General features: G+C 52.6%; 1 protein-coding gene across 2 annotated transcripts; it reads left to right on the plus strand.

Moving 5' to 3' along the window:
• Positions 1-8,140: 8,140 nt before the first annotated feature.
• Positions 8,141-10,992, plus strand: ASCL1 (achaete-scute family bHLH transcription factor 1). 2 transcript variants are annotated; one of them, XM_072724740.1, is made up of 2 exons: positions 8,141-9,485; positions 9,822-10,992. In XM_072724740.1, exon 1 carries the CDS (start codon positions 8,734-8,736, stop codon positions 9,436-9,438), a length of 705 nt encoding a protein of 234 aa, XP_072580841.1. In that variant the 5' UTR covers positions 8,141-8,733; the 3' UTR covers positions 9,439-9,485; positions 9,822-10,992. The 2 variants fall into 2 exon arrangements, with proteins under 2 accessions (XP_072580841.1, XP_072580840.1); XM_072724739.1 differs by having other exon boundaries at positions 8,515-9,485; positions 9,828-10,992.
• The last annotated feature ends 323 nt before the right edge of the window (positions 10,993-11,315 follow it).

The raw sequence follows: 11,315 nt of genomic DNA on the forward strand, positions 1-11,315 counted from the left end.
CTTGAAAACCTCTAGAGTACTAGTACTCCATCTTCAGAATACAAAAAGTTCATAGCTTATCAAAAAGGCGGATTGACCCCAGATTGTCACTTGACTGGAACGAAGTAATATGAGAATTAACAGGCACCTCATTTATCCCTAATGTGGATATTGTGGGGACCTGTATGGTTGAACTGAATCACCATACAGGGTCAAATTTTTAGAACTTTACACCCCTAAGGAAGGAATCTAATTGCAAGATTTTCACGCAGTCCTCCCTGCAGTTTTAGAAATACCCGGCAGGTGGCGAGCGACTCCCACAACCCACGAAGGAAGACTGTTAGCTTTCCTGGTCTCCGAATCCCTGACCAAAACCTGCTCAGGCCTGTAAAGGACAATCCTGTTTCCCCAGCAAAGCTGTTGGTGAGAGTGAGGTGTTTCTTCCCTTTACACCTGAATCCTGGTGAGCCAATGGCCCACTTCTTTCTCTTTCCCCTGGAGCCATAATCTTGGTACCAGCAGGTGCTGGTCTACATCATGAGTTTGTGGATGAGGTCACTTGCTCCCTAAAGGTTCTTCCCATAAAAAAAACTGGAAAGGATGTTTGTCTGCTCAAAGAGGGGCACCATTGCCACTAGAGGGTCCCATGGTGATGCCTGTATTGTCTATACAGTCAGAGCTGGAGGGGAGGTATCTTACAGTCCCTCATTTTGTAGATGAAGAACAGTGTAGGAAGAGGATGAGTAATTTGCCAGAGGACACAGAGCTAGAAGGTTCCAGAACCTGGAATCTGTGTCTTGACTTCAAGTCACTTGCTTTTTCGCTGCACCTAACACTATAGGTGTTCGTGTGTTTAGTTCACTGGGGTCTGCTTATGACTTGGAAGAAGCCTCGGATGACTATTTGGTTGGGGAGGAGATGCTGGATGACTTTAAAATGTGTTTATACAACAAATCCACCCTTCTTAACTAGATTGTGTGTTTACTTGAGGGTAACCTGTTGGATGAGCGAGGTTGAGAGTCCAGGCTAAAGGGGTTTTCGACAGAGGGCTCTCCATTGTTGTCCTACTGTGGTTTTAACAGACCTTTTCTTAAACACCTCCTTTTCTGCCCGTTAAACTACAAGCTTATTGAAGGCAATGATTGTCTTATTTATCTCTATGTTCTGTCGTTGTTTGATGGATCAATGAGCGTACCATCCTTGATCATTTTTGGATCAAAGTGGCATTTTCTAACGTCTTGCATGACTAGCACATACCTCCTGTTTCTATTCAGTATGCTTGCACTTATCTAACAAATGCACAGACGGTGTCTGTGTGCCAGACACTGTTTTCACCACATTACAAATATCAACTCATTTAATTTTGGTTTTGTTGCTGTTTCTTTAAGGTCCCACGTCAAGAAATATCAATGTATCAGAAATCACCCTCTTCCTCACCCTCCACCTCCTCTTCCCCCAAAAGACCCTCTACATACCAGGCCTAGGGAAGAGTGGTGGGGAAGAAAGAGTTAATCAACCCACCTGGGCGCTGGCAGTTTCCCAGGTAGACAGCGGGCCCAGTGGTGGCCTCCTTCCTAACCTCTCATAAGCAGACTCTCCCCTGGGCCCTCCAGGCAGTGGTTGGGGCAGTGGTCCAGGTCTTCACTGAGGTGGAGGCGGCTCACAGCCGCCTGCCTGATTTATAGGCCACAGCACTCCCGGGCAGCACCGCAAGGAGTCGGGCTGAGCTCGGACTTAGGGAGATGATGATGGACACAGGACACGTGGCCACACAATGGGGACACACGACTGACCTCAGCCACTTCGGCAAACTGCCTCTGCTTTAGGGAGGTGGTAGGAGCGCTTCAGGAACTCCAGAACCCCAGGCGCCTGCATCCTTCGCTCTGGGCAGGAGTTCCCCACACCTTGTTGAGTGCAGAGAGCACCCAAGGGCGCTTGGGGGCCCCCCAGAGCTCTCCGAGGCCCCTAACCCTGAGCTTTAAAGTCTTTCCAGGAGCATGGGAGCCTGGGTGCATTCCCCACTGTGTCAGGAAAGGCTCATGAACCTTTTCCTCTCGGGGCTGAGAGCGGCCAGGCCGCGCTGGGAGGGAACTTGCTCCGCCCGTCAAATGGGGGCACCCAGGGATTTTGTGACACCAGGCTGGGTGAAACCCCACAGAAGGGTCATAAAAGGGTGGAGTGTGTGTTGTGTGTGCAATGGGAGGTGGGAAAGTAGGAGGAGAGAAAGGGGGAAGGTGGTTGAGGGAGTCTGAATTTGAGAAGGAGCAATCAAGTTGGGGGAAAATAGCAGGGCTTTTTTTCTTCCCTCCTATATGCAAACTGTCACTTCGAGTTAGCCTTGAGCCCTTATCTGGCTCATTAGCATGAGCTGTGGCTAACGCGCTTAAACCCTCTAATTATTTATTATGCCTTCACGTAGCAGGTCGCAACCCCGGGGCGCACTTGCGGGGACCCGCAGAGGCGGGCAGTGCGCGGGGCTGGGACGCGGTCGCATCTTGGCCCGGAGCTCCCAGGGCCCAACTCTCCCTGCTGGGAGCCCCGCAGGATGCTGTTCCTGAGGCGGCCTTGAGTAGGGGTGTAGCAGAAAGGCCCTCTCCCCAGAATCCATCCCACTCATCTCCTTCGTCTACACTTGGCGCCTGATCTTCTCTCTATTGCCAATTCCAAAGACCGAAGTTGAACGCAGGGAACAGGATTTTTGCAAAAGGGCAATTATGTTGGCCAAATGAGGAGCTAGAAGGTGGGCTGGTGGTCTGCTGGGTGCCTGCCCTGGAGGGAACCTAAAGCTTGGGGGATCCCTCCGTTGCCCCCCTCCCCCCAAGAGCGTTGAGACACGCGCCGCTGAAAGCCAGCCACTCCCGTCCAGGCTTCTATTCAGAAAACAGTTTCAAAATAAGTTAACCTCTGTAGGGTGTTTTCCCCTCCTCCCCTTCTAATTGTCCCTCACGCCCCTCCCGCTCTCCGTTAGTTCGAGTCTGTTTTATGTTCCTCTGCGTTGTGCCAACTATTTTATCTTTATTCCTTCTCTTTCTCTCTGGCCATTCATTCCTTTTTTTGTGTGTGTGGCTTCTCTGGCTGATGTGCGGCTCGTTACCACCCACTGCACGCTCGCTCCTATAGCTGAGGTGTTTCTATACAAACTCAAGCGTCCAGTTGTCATATTAATTATTACACTGAGTAATGACTGAAATGGTCAAAATAAGGGTAGACTCGAGAGCGCTTTTTCTTGCTGCTCAAAGATTCAGCAAAGAAGCCGTGCAACAAAGCAATAATTGGTCCCCAGAAACACTCCGACAAGGCATGGAATATAGGTTTCATAGAACCCTGTGATTGTGAAGGGGGGAAAGCTCTCAATGGACCCCACGCTTCTTTTCTAAACTCTCTTGCTGAGCAAAAAATGGACCTCTGTTTGAATACTGTCCTGATCCTTGAATACTATACCCAGCAGAGAAAAAAATGCACCATTTATTGTAAGTTTTTTTTTCTTTCCCAGCTATTCATGGGGTCTCTGTGAAGAATCAGCTGGTTTTGTTTACCCTGAAAGACCTTTACTTTATTTTCATTCTTGGAGGAGGTGGGGAGTGGGGAGGGAAAGAGAGCCATGTGCCTAGACCGAGAGAGGAGCTGGCCTACTGTAACAAAATAGAGTGTAACAAATCCTACAAAAGTTTAGAATGTATTGATTCTTTGGAGAGCTATATAGATTAACGACTTTCTTTATGCTTATCCCAGGAAGGTATTTAATCATAATATAAATGGGGCTTTAGAAAAAATAAAGATTTAGCAGCGTTACTTCTCCTTATTTGGAGAACTTCAAAAGGACTTGTGAGAGTGGCTGCAAATTACTCCCTCACCCGACCCGAATCTCCCCTCCCTAACCAAAAAAGCCACAATAAAATAATAGTTTGTGCTTTTTGTTGTTGTTTTTCCAGCTTTTTTTTTCCTTTTAAAGGCATATTGAATAAGCAAATAGATTTGTTTGAAGCCTGGATTCCTTAATGCAGGTGCAGGCCTGGATGCTGTGACCAAGAAGCCAAGCCAAATCCGTGGTTTATGGTATTTGGCCTGCCTCCCACTAACCCCCCCCCCCTTTTCCAGGCCATTCCAGGCCCATGAGGCCCAACTCAGCCTGGGCAGCAGGTTTCTGAGGTTACCTTGGGAAGGGTGAGCTTGGAGAAAATAGATTAAGCAGTAAGAAACTTTTCCTCTTTCCTGGGTGTCAAGTACAAGCTTAGAGCAACTTCCACCCCAGGACGGAGGCCCTGTGTTATAAGCTACTGGAAAGCGAGTATCTGCTATGGCACCCCATATACTCACTTTTCTTGAAGCGTCTGTGGCTTCTGGGGCTTAGTGCTCACCCAAATTGAGGGCTGCACTTAAAATCTTATCTCCACATAAAGAATCAAAGGCCTCTGTTCTTTATACTTTATTTGCTCTTTGTTTGGGATGCAGTTACAAAATACAATTTTATTAAGTGATCTTTTCAATGGAAAAAAATCTAGTTTCACTTTTAATGTTCACTCCCCTCTCCCATAAAGAAAAAGCACAGATGGAGGCTTTTTAAAAAGATGCAGCATCTCTCCTTTCCACAGAGAGAAGGTGCACGATTCTGGAGCTTGAGGATGGTGTGTGAGCAAAGGTAGCACTATCCTGGCCTTCAACTGTGAGTGGAAATTAAAGTGGCAGATAAAGAAAAAACACAGATGGAGCCTTTTTAAAAAGATGCAGCATCTCTCCTTTCCACAGAGAGAAGGTGCACAATTCTGGAGCTTGAGGATGGTGTGTGAGCAAAGGTAGCACTATCCTGGCCTTCAACTGTGAGTGGAAATTAAAGTGGCAGACTTGGGGCGTCAGGCAGCAGGTCCCCCTGTAATACTAGGAAAGTGTCTCCCCATGTAGATACCAGTGCTGAAGGCAGGCAAGGTTTCATCTAAGGTTTGGTCCACTTCCAGGATTCCCTAACGTAGAAGAGTGGCCTGAGATGCTACAGAAGGTAAGGGCTTCTATTGTTTGGGAGGAAAAAGAGAAACCTTCCCATTTTTCTGGGATGTCTACATTCTGGAAAATACCCACCAAAGGAGGTCAGTGTCCTGCCACCACCCCATCACAAGAGTACATGGTGGTTCTCTCAAGAGTATGTGTGTGCATGCAGGAGTGGGTCATAATCTAGGTCTCTGGGTCAGAGCAGGATTCTCAGGGGCTCTTAAGCCCCAGTCTTTTGTTCGAAACTGGTGACACCACCAGAAAGGCAATTTCAGTGGAAAGCTTCCTTTGGCAGTGCACAGTCCCCAGAGCAGAGGCCAGGCCCCTAACAAAACTATGCTGAGCCACTCTGCCTTCGGGTTGGAGAAGATGGAGAGGACACTGCTGGGTTAGGGAGAGGTAGGGCGAGGAGGAACATTCTTCGCGTTAATCCAGAAGGCAGAAGGGAACACCTGAGTTCCAGGAGGTTTTGCAAAACCGGTATGGAAGCAGGCTGAGGATACAGGAGTGGGGAGGGTGATGATGAGATTTGGCTCTGGGCTGGAGTGGGGAGAATAGGGACAAATGTTCCGGGGGCGGGCAGAAGGATCCCAGGCCCGTTGTCTTTTCTCCTGGGCATAGGGCCACTACAATGCACGGCTTCACGAGTTGGAGCTTCCAGTTGGGTACCCATTTGATGGTGTGGGGGGGGGGGGGTTGGGAGTAGGCTCTGGCCTTGAAGTCCCTGATAATTAGGATCTCTATGCCTTTGAGAAGTCCGCACTGAAATGGAAACTGAGCCTACTGGCTATTGGCAGATTCTCCCCAGTCCTAGATACATCTCAAAATGAGCCGGGGTGTGTATGCCGCATGCACAGATGGAGAAACTGAGGGCGGTAGAGGAAGAGGGGCTTGTTCCAAGTTGCAACGCAAAATCAAGCCAGAGCCAAGGCTGTGGACCTTCATCAAATGTGGGATGACAGAGACTGAACTGGAAGGAAAAGAGCTCGAATCAGCCTGCGAGAGAAAAAGCATTCAGATGCCTCAGTGTTAGCTACTCCCCACATTTTGCTCATGAGGAGTGGGTCGGGTCCAGGAGGTTTTTCCTAGATGCCTCCTAGAGGCCTGCACCACCCCCCTCAGCTGGGGCACATAGGTGGGGAGAAGGGCCTTCCTAACCAAGGCTTGGCCAGAGGGTCTGAGGCTTCCTGGGGAGGAAGGGGGTGGTGTGGCTCTGTTCGAGTCCCCACAACCTCCTGTCCTCACCAGAAGGGAAGACAAGTGCTCTTGGAGTCCTCCCAACACCTTTTCTGGCGTGGGTTGGGGTGGGGGGAGAGGGCAGAGGTGTAAATCCCACCGAGCCCCCAGAGCCTGGAGCCCTGCAGTCCTGAGGTTCCGGGGGAGGGAGGGAGGACGGGGAGGGGACTGTGCGGTAGGAAGTTTACAGAACTGCTCTCTGCACGCAGGGTTCCTCTGCTGCTTCCCAAACCTGCCCTTTTTCAAAGAGAAAAGTGAGCCGGAGAAGAGAGGAGCCATCGGTCCTTGCAGCCCAGCACCAGCGCTATTGTTCTGGCAACACCCGCAGCCAGTCACACAAACTAAAGGTGGCTCCTTGGATCACCCCCAGAGATCCTTTAGAAAGACCCTTCTCCACAAAGGGAAGTCCAACGGGAAGCAATTATTCGGATAATTCCCCACAATCATCCCTGCTTGCAGGCCTCTGATCAAAACTATCTCTACTGAACAAGTCAACCGAATGATTAGCCTCTTTATCCTTCCACGTAGACGCGCCCCAGCCTCCCTCCCCCGCCTCCCCCAGAGATGCGCAGAGATGGGCCCGGTGGCTTGGTCCTCACTCTCCGCAGAGCCGCGTCCCAAGGCGTCTCAAAGCTGGACCTGGCTGCGGCCTGAAAGCGCCAGGGCCGAGGCCCGGGAAGGGCGCCTGGGTGGGCGCTGTCCAAGCGGCCAAGCGACCGCTGCAAGCGCCTCCCCCTCCCTCGCGGCGCCAGCACGCGGCCCCGCCGGGCTCCGCTCCCAGTCGCCTGCCACCGGCCCGCCGGGCACACGCCTGGGGCGGGATGGAAGCTGCGCCAAGGCCGCCGAGGTGCCTGCGGCGGCGCCGACCAACCAGAAAAGCTCCTCCGGCCCCTCAACCTCCACCACCCCCGTCTCTTTTCAAGGATTCACCCTAGGAATAGCCCAGAGGGCTCCCCTCTTAAGCATCCCCCAGCTGGTCCGGAAATAATCCTTGGGGGGGGGGGCGATGCTAGAGGCAACTGAGGTCATCCTGGGGGGTATCACTGCCCTCCAGCTACCTAAAGCGCTGATCACAATCACCCCTCAGTGACATCACCTCCCTACATTTGCTCTGCGCGGGGAGCAAATCCTAGTTTCCACACCTGGATGGGACGTTAGAGACCATCTCATTCAAACTCCTATTGCTGCAGATGAGGAAACTGAGGCTCGGAAGAGGATGCCGCTTATCAAGGGCCACAGAGTTAGCGAGACCCAGCCTCCACAGTACTTTTATTTACAAGTCCAGTAATAATTTAATTATTAGTCTAGTAACTCCCATGGAGTTCTCCTCTCCCCATCTTACTACTCCCATCGCAAATCTGCTTCAGCACCCTCAAACAGTGAAGACCCCCGAGAGGATGACAGTAAATAGGAGAAGAAAGCAGGAAAAATAGAGCCCCACTGTCCCCACCCCGCACACCGCCCGGTGGGCACTTTTTTGGCTCAAACACTTCGCTGGGCTTTGCTCCACGTTCGCAGGAGAATCCCGAGGCCCTTCACCCCAAACCCTTTACCCCAGACACCCCCAACTCCCAGGGCCACTGGCCACTCCAGCGACGCTGGCCCCCCCTTTCTAGAGCCACCCCCGGCCGCAGCCCGCCCTGAGCGCGCCGCCTGTTTATTCAGCCTGGAGTCCGGCACGCGCCAGGCGCACGCACTGCAACAACAAACCCGGCTGAATGGAGAGTTTGCAAGGAGCGGGCGCAAGGACTGGGCGGGGGGAGGGGAGAGGAGGAGGGAGAGTTTAGGGAGTGGGTGGGAGGAGGAGGTGCGAGGAGGAGGGAGCGGGGGCCGCAGCCGCCCGCTGCAGCAGCGGGGAGCGGGGAGCGGGGGGCGAGGCGGGGCCAGGGCTGCGCTTGGGGCTGGGTGTCCCATTGAAAAGGCGGCCGCGCTCCAGCCGCCCAGCACTCTCTCACTTCTGGCCAGGGAACGTGGACGGCGCACGGACGGGGAAGCGGCCAGGGAGGGCGAGTTAAAGAAGGAAAAGAGACAGGAAGGGAGTTCACAAAATAATAGAAACAGCCCGAGCCACGGCTGGAGAGGCCGAAAGCCGGCGCAAGAGAGCGCAGCCCTAGGGGGCGAGGAGCGGGAGACTCAGCAGAGCGTGCTCGCCGCTGACTTTTGCTGCTGCTGCTGCTGCTGCTTCTTCTGCTGCTTCTTTTTTTTTTTTTTTTTTTAAACAAGAAGGCGCTAGCGGCAGCCTCACACGCGAGCGCCACGCGAGGCTCCTGAAGCCAACCCGCGAGGGGAGGAGGGGAGGGAGGAGGAGGAGTGGAGGAGGAGGAAAAGCGTTCGCACCTTCTTCTGCTCCCACCCTGAGAAGTCTCCGGGGATTTTGTGCTTTTTTTTTTTTTTAACTTCCCTCCGGCCTCACCGTTGGGCTCTCCCCTGCTTCCCCTCTGTGTCCGCGCGCCCGAGTCCTGCCTGCGCCCCCCGCGCGCCCGCACCGCGCGCCCTCGCTTCGCCCCTTCCGCGACTCCTCCGCGGCCGCTGCGCATGGAGAGCTCCGCCAAGATGGAGAGCGGCGGCGCCGGCCCGCAGCCGCAGCCGCAGCCGCAGCCGCAGCCCTTCCTGCCGCCCGCAGCCTGCTTCTTCGCCACGGCGGCGGCGGCGGCGGTGCAGAGCGCGCAGCCCCAGCCGCAGCCGCAGCCGCAGCCGCAGCCGCAGCCGCAGCAGGCGCCGCAGCTGAGCCCGGCGGCGGACGGCCAGCCCTCAGGGGGCGGTCACAAGTCAGCGTCCAAGCAAGTGAAGCGGCAGCGCTCGTCCTCGCCCGAACTGATGCGCTGCAAACGCCGCCTCAACTTCAGCGGCTTCGGCTACAGCCTGCCGCAGCAGCAGCCGGCCGCCGTGGCGCGCCGCAACGAGCGCGAGCGCAACCGCGTCAAGCTGGTCAACCTGGGCTTCGCCACGCTGCGGGAGCACGTCCCCAACGGCGCGGCCAACAAGAAGATGAGCAAGGTGGAGACGCTGCGCTCGGCCGTCGAGTACATCCGCGCGCTGCAGCAGCTGCTGGACGAGCACGACGCGGTGAGCGCCGCCTTCCAGGCGGGCGTCCTGTCGCCCACCATCTCCCCCAGCTACTCCAACGACTTGAACTCCATGGCCGGCTCGCCGGTCTCCTCCTACTCGTCCGACGAGGGCTCCTACGACCCCCTGAGCCCCGAGGAGCAGGAGCTGCTCGACTTCACCAACTGGTTCTGAGGGGCTCGGCCTGGCCAGGCCCCGGTGCCAACGGACTCTGGAAGCAGGTAGGTGGCATTTGGGAGCGAACGGGACCAGCTCCTTTCCTACACCTTTTCCCCTCCGTCGTAGCGTCTGTAGGAGGGGGTGTCTCCACGGAGATTCGCGGGGCCCCGTTAAAGAATTTGTTGGACTTTGTCGACTTCAGATTCTGGTGGGTTAGTTTCAGTGTTGGCCTCTGAGCGGGCTTTGCCCAGTTCTCCAAGACCTCAGGGTGGGGTGAGGTGGGGAGATGCTCCGACCTGTCAGAAGAGGTGCTCTACCTGACAGATCCTCTCCCAGACCTCCACTCCCCCCCCACCACCACCACCAAGTTCACACTAACCTCTCCCCTTCTTCTTAAGTTACAGGGGGACCGCACAACCTGCATCTTTCATGCTTTCTTGTCAGTGATGTCAGAAGGGAGAAAAAAAGAAAAAGAAGAAAAGAAGGAAAAAAAAATAAAATAACATCAGGCAACCGACCCCAAGACCATCTAAGCATTGCCTGCCTGAGAAGCAAGGCTCTGGCAAAACAGGGATGCGCTCAGAACTGTATCTTTGCACTCCAATTGTCGCCGGAGCTCTGAAGGGTGACTAGGACCTGAGTCAACGCGCAGAATGCAGCTTGTGTGCAAAGGCACTGGGCTCCCGGCAGAAGGGAGCAGCAGAGCCCTATAGAAACTCCCACCCACCAGTAACAGGCTGAACCACCGAAAGCACTCGCTAGGATGCCTTCACCTCCCTGCCCTCTGTGAAAGCGCAGTTCTTAGCCCTATAGAAATGGGTTGGTGTCTCTCTTCGAAGCATCCCCCATCCTATCCCTATAAGCTGTGGACATCTGTCTGCAGTGAAATTATGCTCTACTCAGTCCTTTGAAACTCCGATCCTCGGCGGGGGCGGGGGCGGGGGTGGGGGGGGCTCCCTACATCCCCATTTCCTCACATCATCTTTTCTACCATTTTCATCATAGAATGCTTCCAATCTTTTGTGAATTTTTTTATTATAAGAAAAATCTATTTGTATCTATCCTAACCAGTTTGGGGATATATTAAGATATTTTTGTACATAAGAGAGAAAGAGAAAAAAATTTATAGAGTTTTGTACAAATGGTTTAAAATGTGTATATCTTGATACTTTAACATGTAATGCTATTACCTCTGCATATTTTAGATGTGTAGTTCACGTTACAACTGCCATTTCTCCTATGTGGTTTTGTAAAGAACTCTCCTCATAGGTGAGATCAAAAGGCCACCAGATGTACTTCAGCACCAATGTGTCTTACTTTATAGAAACTTTGTTAATGTATTAATGATGTTATTAAATACTGTTCAAGAAGAACAAAGTTTATGCAGCTACTGTCCAAACGTCAAGTGTGGCAGCCAGTTGGTTTTGATAGGTTGCCTTTTGGGAAATTTCTATCACTGCCTTTTTTTTCTTACTGTTTTATTACAAACTTACAAGAAACGTGTATAACCCTGTTTTATACAAACTAGTTTCGTAATAAAACTTTTTTCTTTTTTATAAATGAAAATTATCAGCTGCCTCCAAGTTTTCCTTGACTCCACAGTCCCTGTCCAAGTTATTTTCCAAATGTCAAAGGGAAGGAGTGGGTAGGGGAAAAGAGGGTGGTGTGAGACATGCTAAGTTGGCAGAAATGACAAACATAAGTGCTACAACCAGAGGTGACACTATGATAAATGTAGAGGAAAAAGATGTCTGTAAGCAACGGTCACTTTCTTCCTCTTTTATGCTGCAAACATACACATACACCTAAAGAACAGGTGATGAAGAATGGCTGCTACATGTTTTGATGAGATGATTATATGTATTTAAAATCCACGCCCCCCCCCCAAAAAA

Source organism: Vulpes vulpes, chromosome 10 (genome assembly GCF_048418805.1).
Source record: "Vulpes vulpes isolate BD-2025 chromosome 10, VulVul3, whole genome shotgun sequence".
Lineage (NCBI taxonomy): Eukaryota > Metazoa > Chordata > Mammalia > Carnivora > Canidae > Vulpes > Vulpes vulpes.

Bases quoted from the DNA above. Each gene is read 5' to 3' on its own strand.
- ASCL1 (XM_072724740.1), top strand. From the start codon at position 8,734: ATGGAGAGCTCCGCCAAGATGGAGAGCGGCGGCGCCGGCCCGCAGCCG.